Raw genomic sequence first — 24612 nt, 5'->3', positions numbered from 1 at the left:
TGTAAATGAGATTAAAAAGCTAACACGTTACCAGTAAGTCTTCTCTTGGTACTTTTTTTCCCCAAATTGTTTAGAGGGCTAGAGCAGATATACTATAATATGTTAAAGAGGAGAAAGGCATCACGGATTTGACTAAAGAAGAAAAACAGCTTGAAGATAAAGACATGAAGTCTCTGTAAGTGATGTTCAGCGTTCAGTTCTGCTAGTCATGCAAACAGAATAGGGTAGATTCTGAATCTAGTGCACTGGGTTTAGACAGCAAAAAAAGATTTCCTGAAAGAAATATTTTGTTAAAAAGGTGTAGGTATGTACAAAATTTTAATTTCAAAAAATTTAGATTTTGACCTCCCATTAAGACAACTGTTAGAAGCTGAAACCCCATCATTTCTGTGTCTGTCCCCCACTCTTACCCCCACTCTGTGATGTTAGTGGATTTAAGTTGTATACAGAGTTGCTGGATCAGGGTGGGGGGACTGGTCCATGCAGGCATCTGCTGGTGATCCATCCATCCAAAGATTTTCAGCTGCCTGTCTAGGCAAATTACTGTTAAGACATTCCTCATTCCCACAGGAAGGTCTCCTAAGATTCATAATTTATCCAGAGACACTTCTGTCCTTATCAGGGTGCTTGAAAATTAATTCATATATTATTTTTAAGAATGTACTTCTCTGCAAAAGAGTGATAAGTCCTTGAATACAGGAAATGTGTCTTCTGTAGACATAATCATCTTCAGAAGATTAGCACAGAACTCAGTACAGGACAGGAACAGGGTATTTGCAAAACGTTGTGTCTTTAACTCTGTAAATTAACTCAGGGTGAGCATGAAACAAAAGCAGTGCTTTAACATTAACAGACACCACAGAACACTGAGGAACCTGGAATCCTTCCTTTCCTCACTTAAGAGTTTTATAACTATGCTTTAGAAAGTAAGAGGTTATATATATAACATTTAAAAAACAAAAGTCTCGCTTTATAGGGTAAGAGAACTCATTTAAATACATATAATATAAAGAGAAAATGCATGGAATGCACACCAGGAAGGACGGTAGGTGGTAGTGAAGAGAAACCAAGACTTAGAAACCAGAAGACCTATGTCCTGGCAATAACAGTTGTAGCCTCCGATAAATTGTTGGACCTTTGTGTCTCAATTCCTGTTTCGCAAAATGAAAATACTAAGTGCACGGGGATGACCCAGAAGGATGTTGTGTGGGAGGGGTGTTCATGTTTGGGATTGCATGTACACCCATGGTGGATTCATGTCAATGTATGGCAAAACCAATACAGTATTGTAAAGTAAAATAAAGTAAAAATAAAAATTTAAAAAATATACAGTATTCATTGAAAACTACATAATTTCACAAAAACTGAACTTTTATGAAATACAAGAGAATATATTTGTAAATAGAGAAAATAAGAATTCCAAAATAAAGTATTAGAAATAAGAATCCCATCACTTACAAAATTAAAAAAAAATACTAAGTGAAACTTATTCTTTAGGAAAACGTAAAAATTTTGAAACATACGAGAACAAGCAAATTAGTGTAATGTATTATTAAATGGATTTTCTCTGATGTCTTTAACAATGTTAATCCTGGGAAGTTGGAGAATTGATTAACCTGTCTTTTAAAAAGGGAGAGCTTGGAAACTAAACACACAAATGACTCCAAAACACAAATATTGAAAGAGTTATCTGAGAATATCTTGATTCCAGCAGAAATCTGTTAAGCTTAGTCTTTTAAAGGTATTTTTTACAGGATTATGATAAAGCTCAAGGAGAAGATTTGAGTGTAGCTTTCAACTAAATTTTGTTTTGGGTAATGAACAGTTAAAATCGGAAAGGAATGACAATAAATCAAAAATTTTAAAAAGCTGATTATCTAAATATCATGTAATTCATAAAAAATATGCTTTTTCAAATCAATTTTAATTGGAGGATAATTGCTTTACAATGCTTTGTTTATTTCTGCCATGTAACAACATGAATCAGCCATAAGTATACATATGTTCCCTCTCTCCTGAACCTCCCTCCCACCCCTCAACCTATCCCATCCCTCTAGGTTGTCATAGAGCACCAGGTTGACCTCCTTGTGTTACACAACAACTTCCCGCAAGCTATCTATTTTACATATGATAATGTATATGTTTCCATGCTACTCTTTCTATTTGTCCCACCCTCTGCTTCCCTTGCTGTGTCTACAAGTCTGTTCTCTATGTCTGAGTCTCTATTTCCACCCTGAAAATAGGTTCATCAGAATCATTTTTCTAGATTCCATATATATGCATTAATATATGATATTTGCCTTTCTCTTTCTGACTTACTTCACTCTGTACAGGCTCTTTGTTCATCCACATCAGTTCAACTGATTCGAATTCATTCCTTCATTCCTGGCTGAGTAATCGTTGTATATGTGCATCTCAACTTCTTTATCCATCCATCTGTTGATGGACATCTAAGTTGCATGCTATTGTAAATAGTGCAGCAGTGAACATTGGGGATGCATGCATGCGGAGAAAGCAATGGCACCCCACTCCAGTACTCTTGCCTGGAAAATCCCATGGACAGAGGAGCCTGGTGGGCTGCAGTCCATGGGGTTGCTAAGAGTCGGGCAGGACTGAGTGACTTCATTTTCACTTTTCACTTTCATGCATTGGAGAAGGAAATGGCCACCCATTCCAGTGTTCTTGCCTGGAGAATCTCAGGGATGAGGGAGCCTGGTGGGCTGCCATCTTTGGGGTTGCACAGAGTCAGACATGACGACTGAAGCAACTTAGCAGCAGCAGCATGCGTGTGTGTTAAGTTGCTTCAGTAGTGACTGGACTCTTCACGAAACTATGGATTGTATCTCACCAGGCTCCTCTATCCACTGGATTCTCCAGGCAGGAATACTGGAGTGGGTTTCCCTCCCCTTCTCCAGGGGATCTTCCTGATGCAGGGATTGAACCGGCGGCTCCTGCTTTGCAGGTGGATTCTGTACTAGAGATACTGGGGATGCCCCAAATATTGGGGGTACATAAGTCTTTTTAAATTTTAGTTTTCTCAGGGTATATGCCCAGCGCCTTTGACTGTGTGTATCACAATAAACTGTGGAAAATTCTAAAAGAGATGGGAATACCAGACCACCTAACCTGCCTCTTGAGAAATCTATATGCAGGTCAGGAAGCAACAGTTAGAACAGGACATGGAACAACAGACTAGCTCCAAATAGGAAAAGGAGTACGTCAAGGCTGTATATTGTCACCCTGCTTATTTAACTTATATGCAGAGTACATCGTGAGAAATGCTGGACTGGAAGAAACACAAGCTGGAATCAAGATTGCCGGGAGAAATATCAATAACCTCAGATATGCAGATGACACCACCCTTATGGCAGAAAGTGAAGAGTAGCTAAAAGCCTCTTGATGAAAGTGAAAGAGGAGAGCGAAAAAGTTGGCTTAAAGCTCAACGTTCAGAAAACAAAGATCATGGCATGCAGTCCCATCACTTCATGGGAAATAGATGGGGAAACAGTAGAAACAGTGTCAGACTTTATTTTTGGGGGCTCCAAAATCACTGCAGATGGTGACCGCAGCCATTAAATTAAAAGACGCTTACTCCTTGGAAGAAAAGTTATGACCAACCTAGATAGTATATTCAAAAGCAGAGACATTACTTTGTCAACAAAGGTCCGTCTAGTCAAGGCTATGGTTTTTCCAGTAGTCATGTATGTGAGAGTTGGACTGTGAGAAGGCTGAGGGCCGAAGAATTGATGCTTTTTAACTGTAGAGTTGGAGAAGACTCTTGAGAGTCCCTTGGACTGCAGTGAGATCCAACCAGTCCATTCTGAAGGAGATCAACCCTGGGATTTCTTTTGGAAGGAATGATGCTAAAGCTGAAGCTCCAGTACTTTGACCACCTCATGCAAAGAGTTGACTCATTGGAAAAGACTCTGATGCTGGGAGGGATTGGGAGCAGGAGGAGAAGGGGACCACAGAGGATGAGATGGCTGGACGGCATCACTGACTTGATGGACGTGAGCCTGAGTGAACTCCGGGAGATGGTGATGGACAGGGAGTTCTGGCATGCTGCGATTCATGGGGTCGCAAAGAGTTGGACACGACTGAGCGACTGAACTGAACTGAACTGATGGTAGTTTTATTCCTAGGTTTTTTTTTATTGTTGTTGTTTTAAGGAATGTCCATGCTGTTCTCCATAGTGGCTATATTCATTTATATTACCACCAACAGTGCAAGAGTTTCCTTTTTCCCACATGCTCTACAGCATTAACTGTTTATAGATTTTTTGATAATGGTCATTCTGACTGGTGGGAGATGATACCTCATTGTAGTTTTTATTTCCATTTCTCTAATAATAAGCAATGTTGACTATCTTTTCATGTGTTTATTGGCCATCTGTATGTCTTCTTTGGAGAAATGTCCTTTTAGAGCTTCAGTCCATTATTTGCTGGGCTGTTTAAAAACACCCTTTTTTTATTTGTTAGTTACTTCATATTTCTCTGTAATATCTTACTATTTTTCCCTTACCTCTTTTTTTTGTTGTTGTTGTTGTTGTATACTCTTCAAACATCAAACTTGTTATATTATTTTTAAAGAGAAAGATAATTCAGACTTTCTACCAGCATGTTTGATGGGCTTTTAAATTATTATTTTGAAATAATTATAGATTTACATGAGGTTGCAAAGAAATTTATAGAGAAATCTCATGCACTTGCACCCTTCCCCAAGCCTTCCTTAATGCAGTACATTAAAACCAAGAAATTCAAATCAATACAATCCACAGAATTTATTCAGATTCCATAATAATATATGAACTAATTTGTGTGTGGATTTGTGTGTATCAGTTCAGTTCAGTTCAGTTCAGTCGCTCAGTCATGTACGACTCTTTGCAACCCCATGAATCGCAGCACGCCAGGCCTCCCTGTCTATCACCAACTCCCGGAGTTCACTCAGACTCACGTCCATCGAGTCAGTGATGCCATCCAGCCATCTCATCCTCTGTCATCCCCTTCTCCTCCTGCCCCCAATACCTCCCAGCATCAGAGTCTTTTCCAGTGACTCAACTCTTCTCATGAGGTGGCCAAAGTACTGGAGCTTCAGCTTTAGCATGAATGTATATCTCTAGGTAATTTTATCACGTATTGTATAACTACCACCAGAATCAATATATTTAACTGTAAAATGTGAAGGCTCTCTAGTGTTACTTCTTTAATGCCACACCTATTTCCTCTATCTATACCTAGCCCAACTACCACTAATCCAGTTTTCATCTCTGTAATTGCATTATTGTACAGATTTCACATAAATAGAATTATATACTTGGTATCCTTTTGAGATTGACCATTTTTGTTCAACATATTTTGCTTGAGGTTCATCCACCTTATTGTATCAATAGTTTGTTCCTTGTTATTGCTAGGCAGTTTTCATAGCATTCCAGTTTGTTTAACCACTCATTTGCTGAAGAGCATTTGGGTAGTTTCAAGTTTTTGGCTTCTACAATGAAGCTGCTGTAAACATTCATGTCCAAGTTTCTTCATGAAAATGTCTTCATTCTTTGGGATAAATGTCTAAGAGTACAACTGCAGTTGATAAAAACATTTTTAGTTTTGAAAAGAACTACCAAACTATTTCTAAGAGTGGCTATACAATTTTGCATTTCCTATTATGTGAGTTAGCCAGTTTCTCTGCATCTTTGCCAAAATTTGGTGTTATCACTATTTTTCATTTTAGCCCTCCTGATAGGTGTGAGGTGATATCTACCTATACCCTCTTCTGTTTAACTTCCATTTTAATTAATTGATGTGGGATTAATTAATTAGATGTAGTCATCCATCATGGCAAACAATATCCTTCCCCATGCCAATGATTTTATAATTATGAACAGGATTTTCCCAGAGGCCACATATAGTCAGAAGAAGGGTTTAATCTATGTCTGGGCCTCTACTTTTTGTAGAATTTTATTTAAATTAAGAATTTATTGACTTTTCAATTCCTCCAAAATAGAAATATTCATGTCGTGTAGATAGAGTATTTAAATTATAATTGTTGCACTGCTGACCAATCATCTTGTTTTTTTCCCACAGCTATGAAGAATGTAGAAGCAGAGCATATCCTGAACAGCTGTAAGTTCAACATTATTATTGAGATGCACATAAATCAAATTCTTGCCTGTGTGCTCAGTCGTGCCCGACTCTTTATGACCCCATGGACTGTAGCACCAGTCTCCTCTGTCCATGGGCTTTTCCAGGCAACAATATTGAAGTGGGTTGCCATTTCCTCCTCCAGAGTATCTTCCCCACCCAGGGATCTAACCCACATCTGCTGCCTTGGCAGGCAGATTCTTTACCATTGAGCCACCTGGGAAGCTCATGTAAATCAAATAATAGAACCCAAAACACTTCTGGAATATCACTATTCCCATATAAACTTTTTCCCAGAAGTATATAACACCTTCTAATGGACACATAATTTAACTCTCCCCAAGGGGAAAAAATTACTATTAATAATTGGAAATGTCTATATGGACATACTTGCTCTACTGCAAAGAAAGTTTCACTGATGACTTTTTTTTTTTACAATCCCTTTTCATTTTATCTTATTTGTTTTTATTTGGCTCATTTTGCTAAAGCAGATTTTTCTTAGAATTTAATGACATCCACTAATTTTAATATGTGAACTTTGACATGTATGCTATTGTAGCATAATGATTTTTTGTAACATTAGAGAAGTATTTTAGAAGAGTAAAGATGGTATTTTTCTGCTATAAGTAAGGTACATTTCACACTCAAAATTGTCAAAAATCACTCGGGTAAACTTCTGCCTATAAAAATGTAATTCAGAAAATATGAAAAAAAAATGTAAAGTGAAATTGCTGCAAGATGTATCAAATATTTTTTTAAGTTAATCCTTTTTTCAGTGTGAATAATTATTATTCTGTCATGCAGTTTTGATTAATTTTTAAGGTAAGGCAAGGTTACATTTCCATTTTAATGTGCCAAACATACTCACACACATTTATAACTCTGGAAATAACTGTCTAATTCCCTCTGACAGGTTGCGGTTTAGGGAGGGAGTTCCCTTCCATGGAAAGAATTGCCGATGGTAGTGTTGCAAAGAAAGCTGATTGGCCTTGGCAAGCCAGCCTGCAGGTTGATGGCATTCATTTCTGTGGAGCCACTTTGATTAGTGAGGTGTGGCTCCTGACTGCTGCTCATTGCTTTGATTCGTAAGTCCTCACCTATGCCAACCTCTCCATATATAACAGAGATCACCATTTCATCTCCTCACCTTCATATCCTATAATTATTATCCCCTTTTCATTGGTCATCTTAGACCCTAAAATGGTATACATAATTGTCCAGCAGACTTAGAAGTAACAATTACTGCAGAATAGGAAAAAATCAGAATATTTTCAATTCCAACTGAATATAGATTCTCTAACAACCTCAACTTTAAAAACAAGTTAACATCACCAAAAGTTAAACACATACACACACACATACCAGTTTTCCTGAAATATACTGTGCATTTCTTAAAATAAAACTCAGATAATAGTATCCCGACCCTCAAACTTACATCTGATTTTCCCACATGAATATCTGGTGCTGTGCTTTTATTATTTGTATGCTTTTTGGTGACAACATATGGAACACTTGGGGATACTAAAGAGATACAATAAACCTATTGAAATTCATATAAAATGGGAAAATATTCTAGATAAAATGTTTACTGAAAAGGAAGGATGTGAAAACAATATAAAAGTGGCTCCATCTCTCTCTCTTTCGCTCTCTCTTTTCTCTCTCCTTTCCTCTCTCTTTTCTTTCTCCATAAATATACATACATTTATGTGCACAGATATGAGTACTTCTGTGTGTACATGTGGGTACATATGTCTGATTTTTATTTACTTGTATACTCCTCAACTAATCTGAATTACTTTTACAACCAAAACTGGTGATAATAAAGTTTCCTTTAAAAAAATTACAAACTTTCCCTCAAGGAGAGTAATTTTAAGCTATTTTAGAATGAGGAAGCATTATCAGCAAAATGAAACAAAGCAGTCCCAGGGAGAAGCCACAAATAAAGAAAATGGGAGGATCCCAAGCAACTACTACTTTAAACAATTTGCCCTTTCCCACCACTATGTCCATGCTCATTCAGAGTCCTGGGCAACTTCCGATCAGAAATGATCTAAACCAATCATAATCCTTTTAATATGTGATCAGCTACGAAAACCCCAAACGCTGGACAGCTAGCTTTGGAACAACTCTAAGCCCCCAACTAATGAGACGAGAGGTGCAGTCGGTTGTCATTCATGAAGACTATGCTGCCCATAAGCGCGACGATGACATCGCTGTGGTGAAGCTCTCCGCCCCTGTCATATTTTCGGATGAGGTGCACAGAGTCTGTCTCCCGGATGCTACTTTTGAAGCCTTGCCTGAGAGCAAAGTGTTTGTCACTGGATGGGGAGCTCTAAAAGCCAACGGTGAGTATCTCAGTAAAAATGTACAAGTGAAGAAAACTCATCCTCCATTGGAATGCGTGCGTGCATGCTAAGTCACTTCAGTCATGTCCAACTCTTTTGACCCTCTGAACCATAGCCTGCCAGGCTCCTCTGTCCATGGGATTCCCCAGGCAAGAATACTGGAGAGGGTTGCCATTCCCTCCTCCAGGGGATCTTCTCCCCTGTTGGAAGACATATAAGATACAAAATCAAAATAAAGAAAATAGATGAATAGAATAGAGAATAGATGAATAGAAATCAAGATGTCACATGAAAAATATGGCTGAAATCAAGATGTCACATAAAAAATATGGCTGAAACAAGATATAAACCCTTGGTGATAGGGTTTATATCACCCTGTATCAACAGGGAAGCTTGGCATGCTGCAGTCCATGGGGTCGCAAAGAGTTGGACATGACTGAGTGACTAAACTATTGGTAAATTCTGAAAACTACTATTAAACAGTGCCTGTATGTATTATCTTCTTTATGGGATATTGGGATCTATGTAGCTATAGCTTTCCTTTAAAAAAAAAAATGACAACCTACTCCAGTATTCTTGCCTGAGAAACCCCATGGACAGAGGAGCCTAGCAGGCTACAGTCCCTGGGGTCTCAGAAGAGTCAGATACAACTTAGTGACTAAACAACAACTTTCCATATAATGTTTTTCTTTCTTTTGTTGCCTTTTATACACAGAGATTGTTATGGTTGATGATTCTTAAAGGATGTAACTTGTGAACACTAATAATGACAAGTTTTCTGTAATGTACAGAATACAGTTAAATAGAAATACCTTAAGCAAGCAATTTGAATGGTGTTCTTGATGCTAAAAATTAAAGGAGCCCTTTGTATCCATGTTATCTATGAAAGAGTTTTTGGGCCTGAGACTTTATAAATTTGACAGACATTACATTTTACTACACTTAATAATATACAATAAACTGCAAAGAGAGAACTTTAGAGCCTGATTTGAGTTTCCAGTTCCCTTGTCTCTTGGTTGGATTTATTACATATAATTTAATCTGCTCTTGAATTTCTGACTCTTATAGGCTTCCCTGGGGGCTCAGGGATAAAGAATTTGCCTGCCAGTGCAGGAGACACAAGTTCCAACCTTGGGTTGGGAATATCCAAAGGAGAAGGAAATGGCAACCAACCTAATCCTGTATTCTTGCCTAGAAAATCTAATGGACAGAAAAACCTGGTGGGCTCTAGTACATGGGGTCACAAAAGAATCAGACAAGAGTAAAATACAAGCAACAATATAGACTCTTATAATGGCATTACAGTCTTGTTTGTGTCCTTGCTCAAAGTATAGCTTATATCTGAGTCTTTATCAAGTAGCAGTTAGCATTTTCCAGCAATAAGATTTTTAAATTAACGTGTATACATATACATATATATATTTAGAATAATGCTGTTGCACACTTGCTATCAGTTCAGTTCACTTCAGTCAGTAACTCAGTCACAATCTGCAGTGATTTTAGAGCCCCCCAAAAATGAAGTCTGACACTGTTTCCACTGTTTCCCCATCTATTTCCCATAAAGTGATGGAACCGGATGCCATGATCTTCGTTTTCTGAATGTTGAGCTTTAAGCCAACTTTTTCACTCTCCTCTTTCACCTTCATCAAGAGGCTTTTTAGTTCCTCTTCACTTTCTGCCATAAGGGTGGTGTCATCTGCTTATCTGAGGTTATTGATATTTCTCCCGGCAATCTTGATTCCAGCTTGTGCTTCTTCCAACCCAGCATTTCTCATGATGTACTCTGCATAGAAGTTAAATAAGCATGGTGACAATATACAGACTTGATGTACTCCTTTTCCTATTGGAACCAGTCTGTTGTTCCATGTCCAGTTCTAACTGTTGCTTCCTGACCTGCATATAGGTTTCACAAGAGGCAGGTCAGGTGTTCTGGTGTTCCCATCTCTTTCAGAATTTTCCACAGTTTCTTGTGAGCCACACAAAGGCTTTGGCATAGTCAATGGATCAGAAATAGATGTTTTTCTGGAACTCTCTTGCTTTTTTGATGATCCAGCGGATGTTGGCAATTTGATCTCTGGTTCCTCTGCCTTTTCTAAAACCAGCTTGAACATCTGGAAGTTCACGGTTCATGTATTGCTGAAGCCTGGCTTGGAGAATTTTGAGCCTTACTTTACTAGTGTGTGAGATGAGTATAATTGTGTGGTAGTTTGAGCATTCTTTGGCATTGCCTTTCTTTGAGATTGGAATGAAAACTGACCTTTGCCAGCCCTGTGGCCACTGCTGAGTTTTCCAAATTTGCTGACATATTGAGTGCAGCACATTCACAGCATCATCTTTCAGGATTTGAAACAGCTCAACTGGAATTCCATCCCTTCCACTAGCTTTGTTCATAGTGATGCTTTCTAAGGCCCACTTGACTTCACATTCCAGGATGTCTGGCTCTAGGTGAGTGTTCATACCATCGTGATTATCTGGGTCATGATGATCTTTTTTGTACAGTTCTTCTGTGTATTCTTGCCATCTCTTCTTGATATCTTCTGCTTCTGTTAGGTCCATGTCATTTCTGTCCTTTATCAAGCCCATCTTCGCATGAAATGTTCCCTTGGTATCTCTAATTTTCTTGAAGAGATCTCTAGTCTTTCCCAATCTGTTGTTTTCCTCTATTTCTTTGCATTGATCACTGAGGAAGGCTTTCTTATCTCTCCTTGCTATTCTTTTGGAACTCTGCATTCAAATGGGAATATCTTTCCTTTTCTCCTTTGCTTTTCACTTCTCTTCTTTTCACAGGTATTTGTAAGGCCTCCCCAGACAGCCATTTTGCTTTTTTGCATTTCTTTTCCATGGGGATGGTCTTGATCCCTGTCTCCTGTACAATGTCAAGAACCTCAGTCCATAGTTCATCAGGTACACTGTCTATCAGATCTAGTCCCCTAAATCTATTTCTCACTTCCACTGTATAATCATAAGGGATTTGATTTAGGTCATACCTGAACAGTCTAGTGGTTTTCCCTGCTTTCTTTAAGTCTGAATTTGGCAATAAGGAGTTCATGATCTGAGCCACAGTCAGCTCCTGGTCTTGTTTTTGCTGACTGTATAGAGCTTCTCCATCTCTGGCTGCAAAGAATATAATCAATCTGATTCTGGTGTTGACCACCTGGTGGTGTCCATGTGTAGAGTCTTCTCTTGTGTTGTTGGAAGAGGGTGTTTGCTATGACCAGTGCATTTTCTTGGCAAAACTCTATTAGCCTTTGCCCTGCTTCATTCCGTACTCCGAGGCCAAATTTGCCTGTTACCCCAGGTGTTTCTTGACTTCCTACTTTTGCATTCCAGTCCCCTATAATGTAAAGGACATCTTTTTTGGGTGTTAGTTCTAAAAGGTCTTGTAGGTCTTCACAGAACCGTTCAACTTCAACTTCTTTAGTGTTACTGGTTGGGGCATAGGCTTGGATCACCATGATATTGATTGGTTTGCCTTGGAAATGAACAGAGATCATTCTGTTGTTTGTGAGATTGCATCCAAGTACTGCATTTCGGACTCTTTTTTTAACCATGATGGCTACTCCATTTCTTCTAAGGGATTCCTGCCCACAGTAGTAGATATAAGGGTCATCTGAGTTTAATTCACCCATTCCAGTGTTTACACTATACACTTACTATAGTGTAAATTGTAAACATTACTTTTCATAGGTACTGTAAAATAAAAAAAAATGTATGACTGGCTATATTGAGATATTAACTTCAGTGTGGTGGTCTGGAACCAAACTTGCAGTATCTCTGAGATATGCTTATATAGCTGTGTGCTTTGTCAAATGATGAGGCAGATTTTCAGATAAGGTAAGGTAAACTGTCACAGATTATCCCAGGTGGTGAGGAATCCCAAGTTTAAATCTAACGTTATCCTTCATGTAACTATGTGATCACAGCTAAGACTCAAAACCCGGTGAACTTTGGTTTCCTCTTCTGAAAAAAAGAATTCTCACACCTATCTTTGATGATGGTAGCTAGGATTAAATAAGATAGTAGGAGTCAGTGTGCCAAGCATGGTACCTAGCACATAGGAGATACCCTAGAAATAAAACTTGAATCTGAACACTGTCATCGAGTCCAGAGTTATATTACCTCTAGAAATAGGTTTTATCACTGGTTCATCATTTGCAAGAAACAGCAATTAACTGTCATAAGCAATAATATGGAAATTCTTCATCTGTTTATTTTTTTCTCTTTAGGTCCCTTTCCCAATACTCTGAGAGAAGTTGAAATAGAGATCATAAGTAATGATATCTGTAATCAAGTTCATGTATATGGTGGAGCTGTATCATCAGGAATGATATGTGCTGGATTCTTGAAAGGAAAACTAGATGCCTGTGAAGTAAGAATACATTTACATCTACAAAATGAATCTGTTACTAGAGATGACTTGACTGTATATAGACTAATGTCACTTTATATGACTCTATGACATTAACTTTGTGGAGGAGAGAGAATAGCAGAGTATACAGGGTTACATTTAAAACAGATAACCAACAAGGACCTACCATATAGCACAGGGGACTCTGCTCAATATTCTGTAATAATCTAAATGGGAAAAGAATTTGAAAAAGCATAGATACATGTGTATGCATAACTGAATCACTTTCTTGTACATCTGAAGTTAACACAACATTATTAATCAACTGTACTCCTTTATAAAATTAAAATTTTAAAAAATGAGAAAAATTTTAAAAAACAAGCATGACCAGAAATTTTTTTAAACAGTTACAGAGAACAGAAGAGCCATAATAAGTAGTCCTTGTTTACTATTATCTAGTGCCGTGCTTAGTCGCTCAGTTGTGTCCAACTCTTTGCAACCCTATGGACTGTAACCCGCCAGGCTCCTCTGTCTGTGGGGATTATCAAGGCTAGAACACTGGAGTGGGTTGCTGTGCTCTCGTCCAGGGGATCTTCCCAATGCAGGCGTTGAACCCAGGTCTCCCACATTGCAGGTGGATTCTTTACCATTTGAGCCACGAGGGAAGCCCAGAGCCATGTGTAAAGAATAATCACCAGCTGCAAACTGGTGGGCTCTGATTAAACAAAGCATTTCTTGTAGATAACAGAAACCAAACCAGAGAGATATACAATCATTACTTCAAGCCATAGTCAGACTTTGTAGTTATGTACCTAATCCCTCTAATTGCAAGGCCCTGTGGCCTGGGACCTGCAGATGTCTCCATGGCCAGTAGAGCATCATCCCACCAGTGCTTGAACCTTTGAACTTAAATAGTGTACATCACATAGAATTATACTACTTAAGAGAGAAAATATCTATACATTCATTTTAAAGTGTTACCTCACAAATCATGTACTAATTAAATAAATTACATTTCCCTCAACCTTCAGTTCAGTTCAGTCACTAGGTCGTGTCTGACCCTTTGCAACCCCATGAATCACAGCATGCCAGGCCTCCCTGTCCATCACCAACTCCCAGAGTTCACCCAAATTCATGTGCATCGAGTCAGTGATGCCATCCAGCCACCTCATCCTCTGTCGTCCCCTTCTCCTCCTGCCCCTAATCCCTCCCAGCATTAGGGTTTTTTCCAATGAGTCAACTCTTCACATGAGGTGGCCAAAGTATTGGAATTTCAGCCTCAGCATCAGTCTTTCCAATGGACACCCAGGACTGATCTCCTTTAGGATGGACTGGTTGGATCTTCTTCCTTGCAGAGCATTAATTTTAATCATTAAATATTTAAAGATAAAACATTGTAAAGTAGGGCTCTTTCAAGGACTGAAAATAAATAATTAAACTTACCTATAGCATTTGAAACTGAATCCAATGGTTTAGTAATTCTATATATGAAATAGACTCAGCTCCACAAAAAAAGGAATCTGTTGAATAGAGACTTGTATCTGAATTTATTCCATAAGAGAGCAGATGTTCTCATTCTGTTGGTCCATGCTCCCTTGCTTCCTTCACCTCTAGTACACTAAGAACCTAAATTAGGATTTAGGACTTTGGGAAACAAGTTCAGGACAATTGTTTTTGGTAGACCAGCAGGACTGCTTTTGGTAGACCAGAGTTCTTACTCTCTGTCCCCTGGGCAAGAGAGTGTACTAAGAAGTATGTGATGTGAAGAGAGTTTAAAGGCACAAGACTCTAAGAATCCTGCCTACTTCAAACAGAATCATCTCTCTTATTTAAAAGAAACATCCGGAAGGGGTTTCCATATAATATTTCTTTTAAGTGAATAGATTCATTGCTAAAAGATAAAATTAAAAATCATTTGTGAAAGGGTTAAATACCTCGGGGAAGTCTTCTTGATTGCTACACTCAAACCAGTTCACTTGGGAGCAAAATCCTGTGTGTAATCAACAATGCACATTTATTTGGAATGTCCTTTGCCTATCTTTCTCCTCTCAAACCTATTGCTACACAGTGATACAGTGCCTCAGACATCTTCCTATCAACTGGTGGAACAAGGTGGGGATTCAGATTCAAAGCATGAGATTATTCCTACCTAACAGATTTAGGAGAGGCTTCATGGCAGAAGTGATACTTGAGGTCACATTTATGTAATAAATGGATGCTTAGACCTAGGTTGAGTTTGTGCTGTCTGCTGAGACCAAGCAAAACTAAAAACTATGCAAGTATAAAACTGAAACCTCAACTTTAGTCACACTACCTTACAGAAAGAGACATTAATAGAGGTAAACAGACATAATCAGATAACAGATAATAAGAACCTCAACTATTAAATTAATGGTGAGTAAAAACAGAATTTGTTTTTCATATTTCAACTTAAAATATTAATATATTAGACATCCAGATTCTGATTAACTTGTATTTCTGACACCCCTTTCTTTATCACATTGATCTTTTTTTTTCTTCCCACTTGCCAGGGTGATTCTGGGGGACCTCTGGTTATACCACGTGATGGAAATATCTGGTATCTTATCGGAATAGTAAGCTGGGGAATGGACTGTGGAAAAGAAAACAAGCCTGGAGTCTATACCAAAGTGACTCGTTATCGGGACTGGATTAAGTCTAAAACTGACATCTAATATAATAACCGCCTCTACCTCCAAAATGTAAATGCCATGTGTGGCCTCTGGCAAATCATGTTTAGTATGTGCTGCTATGTATATCATCATCAGATTCAAGATGCAAATAAGCCTGATCTGACAACTCTCCTCTAACATGTGAGGAAAGGCTTTCTTTCACATCACCTGAAGTGTCTCATGGTCCACAAGCATATACCAACTCCAGCAAGATCTGCCACTGCTGCTAAGTGTCTCTGATTGCCTCCTGGCTCATCTTTTGGTTTCTACTACACACTTTCCATTTTAGAAAAATCCAGCAGTTTAATCAGATGAGTACCAGCTGGCTAAGTATTCCTTATTTTTTTCCTGACACAGCATACTGCCCTTCCCTGACTTCACAGTTTTTAGCTTCCTCCTCAAATAATCCTCATTCAGGATCTGTAGATTCATTACACCAGACAAATCCAGGTGATTCGTTTTGGCTGACACTAATGCAAACAATGAAGACGTATTAGGCATGAAACCAGGACTCAACAGATGGCACTGCAAGAGTCCTCTCCCCTTTGCCCTCAGATGTTCATTTAACCTCTTTCTGAAACTTGAAAAATCTTGACATTTAAATTTACACCCAACAGTGCAGATTTTAAACTCTTTAAACAACTACACTAATGTTCACTTTAGAACAGTGAATAAATCCTTGGATCAGATAGTAGAACTGGAAATATTGCCTAGGACAGGATTTTGTTTCAAACTATGTAAAAATGACTTTTGATAGTCAGAAAATAAAAGCAGTTCCTTGGCTTTTCATCAGGTGGGGAATGAGAATAGGCAAGGACTTAGTGAGAGAAGTTACTTTCCAGCTCTAAAAACTGGAAAATGTTCTGGTTCTGGTGTAACTGTACTTTTCACTTGTTTAATTACCTACTAATGCAGTTTATTTCTTAAACCATTTTATTTTCAACTTCAGAAAACTTAAGGGACCCACAGAATGAAATGCCAGTATAAATTATATATTCATAAATATATGAGAAGTCAACAGAAAATTAGAAATTCATTCAGTTTGATATGAGTTTGGGAAAGACTTTATTGTATAATATTTAAGTTTACTGTTACAAATGGTAGTCATTCTTTGAAGAACTGTATTTATAAAGAATATTCAAATAAAGCATCTTTGGAATGGTTTAATAATGATATAGTCATTTTATATATATTTAAATGCATATTTTGTGGCACTGTACATTACTAGTGTTCAGCAAAACTCAAACTTTTCTTGTGCATCTGAACTTTATTTGGCTCCCCCTCCTGTTATAATTAATTTAGTTAATGAAATAACTGCCATGTGAAGACATTTTGAGTTTTATATCGAGTCTTCCTTCTCCCACATAATGTTATATTGTAAATTAAAATATATTTATAATGATAAATTCAGACTCATTATCTTTGAATCATCACTCCATGGCAGAGTTTCTTAATCTTGGTACTATTGACTTTGTGTCAGGTGGACTTTCTTGGGGTGGAGGTGGATGCGGGAGGTTTGAGGGGCAGCAGAATCTTCTACAGTGTAGAATGATTAGCCACTTTCTTTCCCTCTGTACCCTAGGTGCCAGCGGTAACTCTACCAAGCTGTAAAAATAAAAATGTACCTAGTCATTGTTAAATGTCCCCCAAGGGGCAAAATCACCCCCCAGGTGAGAACCACTGCCATGGAATCAACAGAAAAAAAAGAGTCATCGTTAAAAATCTTGTACCCACAATTGCCTTACATGAGTTTGAAAATATCTTTCTTCTCATCCTTTATATAATGTCGATACAGTGAGAATGCCAAAATGCCATTTATCATGATGGTATTTAGACACTCATATCTAAACAATCCAAGCCAAATTAAGATCATTTGAGGATTGAAACTAGTTGGATAAAGGAGGCAGTTTGAAGACTGAGATGCTACAAAGAAATAGTTCATCTCTAGTTGGGCAGATGGGTGGGTGGATGGATGGATAGATATAGACATAAATAGATAAATTTATTTATCTAGAAATATAGAGAGATTGTATAGATATTAATATAAATATGTATCTAGAAGCATAAATGTCAAATAACTAAATCCTGAATAATTTGTATATCTTAAATATCCTTGAAATATATAAACAGATATAATTTGAAAGAGTATTACATAATGAGTTGAGGCAGAATGTCTCAAACCATCATTCGCTAACACTGTAGAGTGAAGAATAGAGAATCATGTAGCATACAGTTCAGTTCCGTTCAGTCGCTCAGTCGTGCCCAACTCTTTGCAACCCCATGAATCGGAGCACGCCAGGCCTCCCTGCCCATTACCAACTCCCGGAGTTCACTCAGGCTCACGTCCATTGAGTCCATGATGCCATCCAGCCATCTCATCCTCTGTCGTCCCCTTTTCCTCCTGCCCTCAATCCCTCCCAGCATCAGTCTTTACCAGTGAGTCAACTCTTCGCATGAGGTGGCCAAAGTACTAGAGTTTCAACTTTAGCATCATTCCTTCCAAAGAACACCCAGGGCTGATCTCCTTTAGGATGGACTGGTTGGATCTCCTTGCAGTCCAAGGGACACTCAAGAGTCTTCTCCAACACCACAGTTCAAAACCATCAATTCTTCGGCGCTCAGCTTTCTTCACAGTCCAACTCTCACATCCATACATGACCACAGGAAAAACCATAGCCTTGACTAGATGGGCATTTATTACCAAAGTAATGTCTCTGCTTTTTAATATGCTGTCTAGGTTGGTCATAACTTTTCTTCCAAGAAGTAAGCGTCTTTTAATTTCATGGCTGCAGTCACCATCTGCAGTGATTTTGGAGCCCCCCAAAATAAAGTCTGACACTGTTTCCACTGTTTCCCCATCTATTTGCCATGAAGTGATGGGACAGAGGATGAGATGGCTGGATGGCATCACTGACTCGATGAACGTGAATCTGAGTGAACTCCGGGAGTTGGTGATGGACACGGAGGCCTGGTGTGCTGTGATTCATGGAGTCGCAGAGTCAGACACGACTGAGCGACTGAACTGAACTGACTGATGGGACCAGATGCCATGATCTTAGTCTTCTGAATGTTGAGCTTTAAGCCAACTTTTTCACTCTCCTCTTTCACTTTCATCAAGAGGTTTTTTAGTTCCTCTTCACTTTCTGCCATAAGGGTGGTGTCATCTGCATATCTGAGGTTAATGATATTTCTCCCAGCAATCGTGATTCCAGCTTGTGCTTCATCCAGCCCAGTGTTTCTCATGATGTATTCTGCATATAAGTTAAATAAGCAGGGTGACAATATACAGCCTTGACATACTCCTTTTCCTATTTGGAACCAGTCTGTTGTTCCATGTCCAGTAAAATCTGGATTGTCTAATATAGTAGACACTAGCCAGTTATAGCTATTTAGATACAAATTAATTAAAATTAATACAATTAAAATTTATTTCTTCAGTCATACAAATCACATTGTTTTAAACAATTAAGGTCGTTTCCTTTTTTCTAAACAAAAAATTAAACAAGAACCATATTTCAAATCCCTTTTCTGCTGGAACCAGAAAGATGTAGATACAAATATGTTTTAAGGCTTTACCCTGAACGCTTTTATACTCATGTAATTTAACTTCATAAGAATCAGAGTATAAAACACATATGTAATCTAAATATTATTAAGCTCCAAGTGAAACTGCACAAATGTTAATATTCATCAGCTACATAAACAAATCACAATGCAAACACAAAAATCACTACCTGTGACTAGCGGCTGCCTATACAGATAAGTATGCATCATTTTCATCACAGAAAGTTCTACTGGACATCACTGACCTAGAGTATTTGATGCAACTACCTATATAATAACGTATTCATCTAACAAACATTTCTTAAATCTCTATGCATTAGACATTGGGTATTCTAGACAATGGGTACACCGTTGTATATAAACCTCAGTCCTATGCTCAAGACCACATAAAGAACCAAAAGTACTTTTTAAAACTGCTGTTGAAAGTAGCAGACCCTTTGGAGAGTATGGTTAGGCAAGCAAAGCATGACCACTTTTGGACTCTTGTTCCTCTGGGGCTGCTGGTCCACTAGTGGAGAGGGGATCTGTATGATGATCTACAGCAGGTCCACAGGGACCCACAGGTAGAAATGGGGCTTTCCTATTTCCCTTAGATAACGATCCTAGAACTTCCTCAATTAGCAGTATATTAAAGAATCAATGAGAGGTGTCTTTTTGAGGTTGTTACTTTCTAAATCAATAGGGAATTTCTTGTAAACACAAAAGCTATGTTAATAGCAACCAAACAAGAGTAGCAAATAATGAGGTGTATCAGAGTGACTTAGTCACAAAGAAAAGAAATATCAAATTATAGGTTAAGCAAGAAGTCAACCCCAAAAATCAAGGATTGGATTGTGCAATCTGATAATGTAAATTTATTATAGATGAATCTGCTGCTGCTGCTGCTGAGTCGCTTCAGTCGTGTCCGACTCTGTGCGACCCCATAGACGGTCTCCTACCAGGCTCCTCTGTCCCTGGGATTCTCCAGGCAAGAACACTGGAGTGGGTTGCCACTTCTTTCTCCAATGCATTAAAGTGAAAAGTGAAAGTGAAGTCGTTCAGTCGTGTCCTACTCTTAGCGACCCCATGTACTGCAGCCTACCAGGCTCCTCCGTCCATGGGATTTTCCAGGCAAGAGTACTGGAGTGGGGTGCCATTGCCTTCTCCGACAGATGAATCTAGAAAATATGAAACCAACAAATCACTGTGACCACACATATGTTCATTCAAACGTTGCCAGGACCTAAGAAACTTAGGAAACCTAAGAAACTTAGACCAAACGTGTTACTATGCTGCCATCTCCTGGTTCATGTTATTTTAAAAATATATTTTATTGTAGTTTCATTTCAAGATACGAAATTACAGGAGCTGTTTGCTAAACATAAAGCAGTACAGAGATAACTCTGGCAATACCTCTCCAATTCTTTCCTAAGATAACCAAGTTTAAAGTTCTATATATGTTTTTATTGGGCTGGCCAATAAGTTCGTTCAGGTTTTCTGTTTCAGCATATGGGAAAATCCGAAAGAACTTCTTGGTCAACCGATTATGCTGTTTTCTATGTATACAAATATGAATGAATATATCTGTTCACTTATAAATAACTTACCCACCTTTCCCCCCCCAAATGATATTATTTTATATATACACACACACTCTCTCCCACATATGAGTATATCTGGGCTTTTATTTCTACCAAAATGGTAAACTAGCTTAGGAAAATACTCCTTTCTCCAAATCAACCAAATCAGATAAATTATAGAATAAGAAGTAAACATGGATCTAGACCAGGAAATCATAACAAAAGTGAGGTAGCAGGAGACAGGCCTATCTTGAACCAGAGTACATAGGAAGGGTGGGCCCCTGAAGCCTAGAATGTAATGAGCAAATAGTTGAAAGAAGTTGTTTTTTTTTTTTTTAATTTTACTCGGTCCCCCAGGACCCTGCCTTGCCCTATATTACCTTGAGGCAATGTTCACCTGTTTTTCATATCAGTCTAGACTCAGCAACCCAAACCACCAATTTTGGAAGTATCTGGGAAAATTCATACAAAGGAGAGAAACTTCTGGAAAAGATAGCAAATGATCAGCTGCTTTCAGGTTTTCTTTTCCTCACCCTCACTTCTCCAGACCTCCAGGACTGGTGAACTGAAGTCTAAGAACAACATGACTTCTCCCGAGTGCTGCTTCACTGTGAGAGCCCAGATCTGTAGCTATTAGTATCCTGGTCAGCCTTCACCTGCAGAGGAGCGCCAACACCCACCTTCTTGGCTATGCTCAAGCCCTGCCCACCAGCTCAGTCCTGGTGGCTTTGGTAAGCGGCATGGGCCTGCCCACGGTAGATATCCACTGGTGGATCTTCTGGCTTCATATAACACCTGTTCCAGAATGGCCATTTTCCTTGGCCTTTTTATTTCTTTCTCCAGTATCTGCCCGGCCAACTATGGAATTTCTGCTTCACTCAGTTTTAATTGTGCTTCTTCCAGTCTGTTAAGATCTACTCTTGCAAGTGTGCCCAATCTCCTTGGTCCTTGACAGGATGTTAAATTCCCTACCTCAAGAAGGTCGATGGATTCTTACTTATCCCATCTTCAGTTCAGCCCTCCTTCGTCAGGGAACTTCAGAACCCAATGCCAGGAACAGCAGTACTCCTCTGCCAGCACATGCTCACTAATTCTTATAACTTCTTCAGTGCATAGTCTCCTTACCTCCTTCTCAGGCTCAGCACATTCTTAGCTGAGTTATTGGCATGGTTGTCAGTAGAGGAGGGGGGATATCTCTAGAGGAGCCATTGGTTGCCAGGTGAGGGAAAGAGTTCTGCAGCTCTTCCAGCATGGGATAAGTGTTGGCGCCTAAAAGGAACAAGGGGCTGAGGTTCAGGAAATCTGCAGGATTTAACACCAATATCTTTCTGCCTGTCTCCCTCTTACATTTCAAGATTCCAGGTTTTCTTTGTGTGCGTGTTAGTCACTCAGTGGTGTCTGATTCTTTGAGATCCCACGGACTATAGCCCACGAGGCTCCTCTGTCCATGGGATTCTCCAAGCAAAAATACTGGAATGGGTTGCCTTGCCCTCCTCCAGGGAATCTTTCTGACCCAGGGATTGAACCTGAGTCTCTTACGTCTCCTGCATTGGGAGGTATGCTTAACCTTTAACTGATTTTAAACAACCTTCAGTTTCTCCTTATCTCTCTGTAGGGCAATGATACAATTTAACAGTAACCAGCCAAGTCCACTATCTTTGTAGGCATTCCTCCTTTTCATCCCTTAATTGCTAAACCATCACCCCTACAATCATGTCCCCTCCGCCAGGAAGTTTTCTGAGATCACTGTTGGCGAAATCTTTAGCAAATTAGGTGTCACCTCCTGCCAGGGATTATCTGTGCCTCACATGCCACTCAGAATGTCCTCTTTACCAATAGGTGGGGAAATGAGTTTTCTGATCTTCAATTTTCCGAAATAACTCAATCATACTCCACAGTTGGATTTAAGGCACAAGAGATTTATAGGGGTAAATTTCTGTGAAAAAAAATGAGACATATGTTGGAAGAGGAAAAGAGACCCTTCAAGATGCAGTTCAGGTCCAAAATTTGTGTAGTAAAGGGGGAAAAGAAGAGTTAGGAATAAAAGTATCACTTGGCAGTGCAGGTGCAAGAAAATTTGGCCAAGCCTATGGGCAGTCTTCAAATTAAAGTCAAGCATCAGAGAAGTCCCACATTTTCTAAGAATATGTTTGCCTTAATAAGCCTGCTGTGCGCTTGTATACTGCTTCAGTTAGGTAAATAACACCATGGATAGAATGGAAAAAGATATTTAAAGTGTTTAAAACTGAAAAGTTAGTGATATCTTTAGCAAAATACAAAATACTCTTGCAAATCAACAAGGAAAGGAACAACCATATTAGAAATATGGACAAATGATATGAAATGGCAATTTATAAAAAAGAAGCAAGCATATAAAGCAAATGCTTAAAGAATTAGTATTCGGATTATTCAAATACAGTTAAAGCAAATGTAAGGCATGGCTATATACCTAATAAGCAAGTAGAATAATGGCAAGTGCAAGGAAGGATGTAAACTTTTCATGAACTACTGATATTCGCAGTCAGTTTTAGTTAAATTATGTATACACTTGTCCTATGACCCCCAAATTCTATCATATGTTATATCATGCACAAAGTCAATTTCAAATTGTTTCCTTCTACATTTTCTTCAGATCAGATAACCTGAAAAAGTTTTAATTTTCTCATATAATTTCAAGTTCAAGCTAAAAATCAAGAACACAGGAAATCTTCATTTAACAATAGTTTAGCCATGAGAGTAGCAGACTTATGACAGAAGGAAAAGCATGCATTCTCAAGTAATGCTGTTAGGCTTCACAGCCTTGAGAACTGATGACCCATCTCTACTGCTGCAGGAAGGAGAGAGTGTTTCCTCACTTTGAATAAATTTCCCTAGGTTGTTAGAGTAAGCAGTAAATGATGAGCCTGGCATTCTATGCAAAATAAATGACATATTTTCATCTCTCAGAGGTGCAAGGAGTAGAGGGAAGGTTTTGAACATTAATCTAATTTTAATAGATTCTTATATTTATAACTAATACCTGTAACTTCATTAACTCACAATTTTGATTGAAATTAATACATTAACAAATTTTCTTCTGTTTTTCTACTTAATGTAAGATGTAAAGTATGATGTAAGATGTAAAGTAAGATGTAAGTATGATATCCATGCCAATGATATGCCTAGATTATAATCCAAGCCATGTTCTTTCTTTTGCATAGCACAGGGTAAACAGTCTTCTGAAACCTCTAGGGCAATAGTTTTCATGGGGACCATCTCTCAGGAGACAGAGATGCTAAGTAAGTGGGATTCCAGTTTTGCCCTGCTCAACTCAACCGGAACTACTTCAGTGTGATTTGCTCATGTATTTAACTTCAGCATAAAATTCATTTAGAGTAAATGGTCCCATTACTTCATCTCCCCCACCCCTAAATAACTGTTGTAATTCATTGTTTTAGGAGGATGTTTGTTAACATTTTGTGACTTAGTGGAAGTGGGGTATAGGTTCTTATGTTAATGAGAAGGAGACTTTGAAGAGAATAAATGCAAGTCATGACAACTTAATAGATGTAGAAAACCCGAGAATGGATGAAGGGAAATTGGAGAACAATATCTTGTTTGGGCATTTTAAATTTGAGATATCAGAAACAATACCATGTAGAACTATTCCAGAAACAGAACTTTAAATCAGAAGAATTATAATAAATATTTAAAGAGATTTGTGGGTCAGATGCTTATAGATGATATCTGTGGCAGTGGATTAGAAAGTATGGAAGACAGATTTCATGATATGAATTTGGCAGTGATTTCTTAGACATGACACTGAAAGAACAGGCAACTAAAGAAAAAAATGGATAAACTGGACTATGTCAAAATTTAAAACTTTTGTACATCAATGGAAACTATCAACAGAGTGAAAAGGCAACCCATGGAATGAAAGTAAATATTTGAAAATCAAATAAGGGGTTAATAGCCAGAAATATCAGAGAAGGC

At 38.4% G+C, this 24612-nt stretch overlaps 1 protein-coding gene across 1 annotated transcript in view; it reads left to right on the top strand.

The window, feature by feature from the left end:
• LOC101121267 (transmembrane protease serine 11G-like) overlaps window positions 1-16923 on the top strand; it is a 39712-nt gene extending 22789 nt beyond the window's left edge. Inside the window, exons 6-10 of the mRNA XM_012180076.4 lie at window positions 6078-6116; window positions 7048-7219; window positions 8220-8479; window positions 12706-12848; window positions 15359-16923. Of these exons, the coding sequence (XP_012035466.2) occupies window positions 6078-6116; window positions 7048-7219; window positions 8220-8479; window positions 12706-12848; window positions 15359-15520 (776 nt within the window). The 3' untranslated portion in view covers window positions 15521-16923. The remainder of the gene's footprint in view (window positions 1-6077; window positions 6117-7047; window positions 7220-8219; window positions 8480-12705; window positions 12849-15358) is intronic.
• Window positions 16924-24612: the final 7689 nt, after the last annotated feature.

The sequence above is a fragment of the Ovis aries genome, chromosome 6, assembly GCF_016772045.2.
Source record: "Ovis aries strain OAR_USU_Benz2616 breed Rambouillet chromosome 6, ARS-UI_Ramb_v3.0, whole genome shotgun sequence".
Taxonomy (NCBI): domain Eukaryota; kingdom Metazoa; phylum Chordata; class Mammalia; order Artiodactyla; family Bovidae; genus Ovis; species Ovis aries.
Note: the sequence above shows the minus strand (reverse complement) of the source record. Positions and strands in the feature narration are given on the sequence as shown.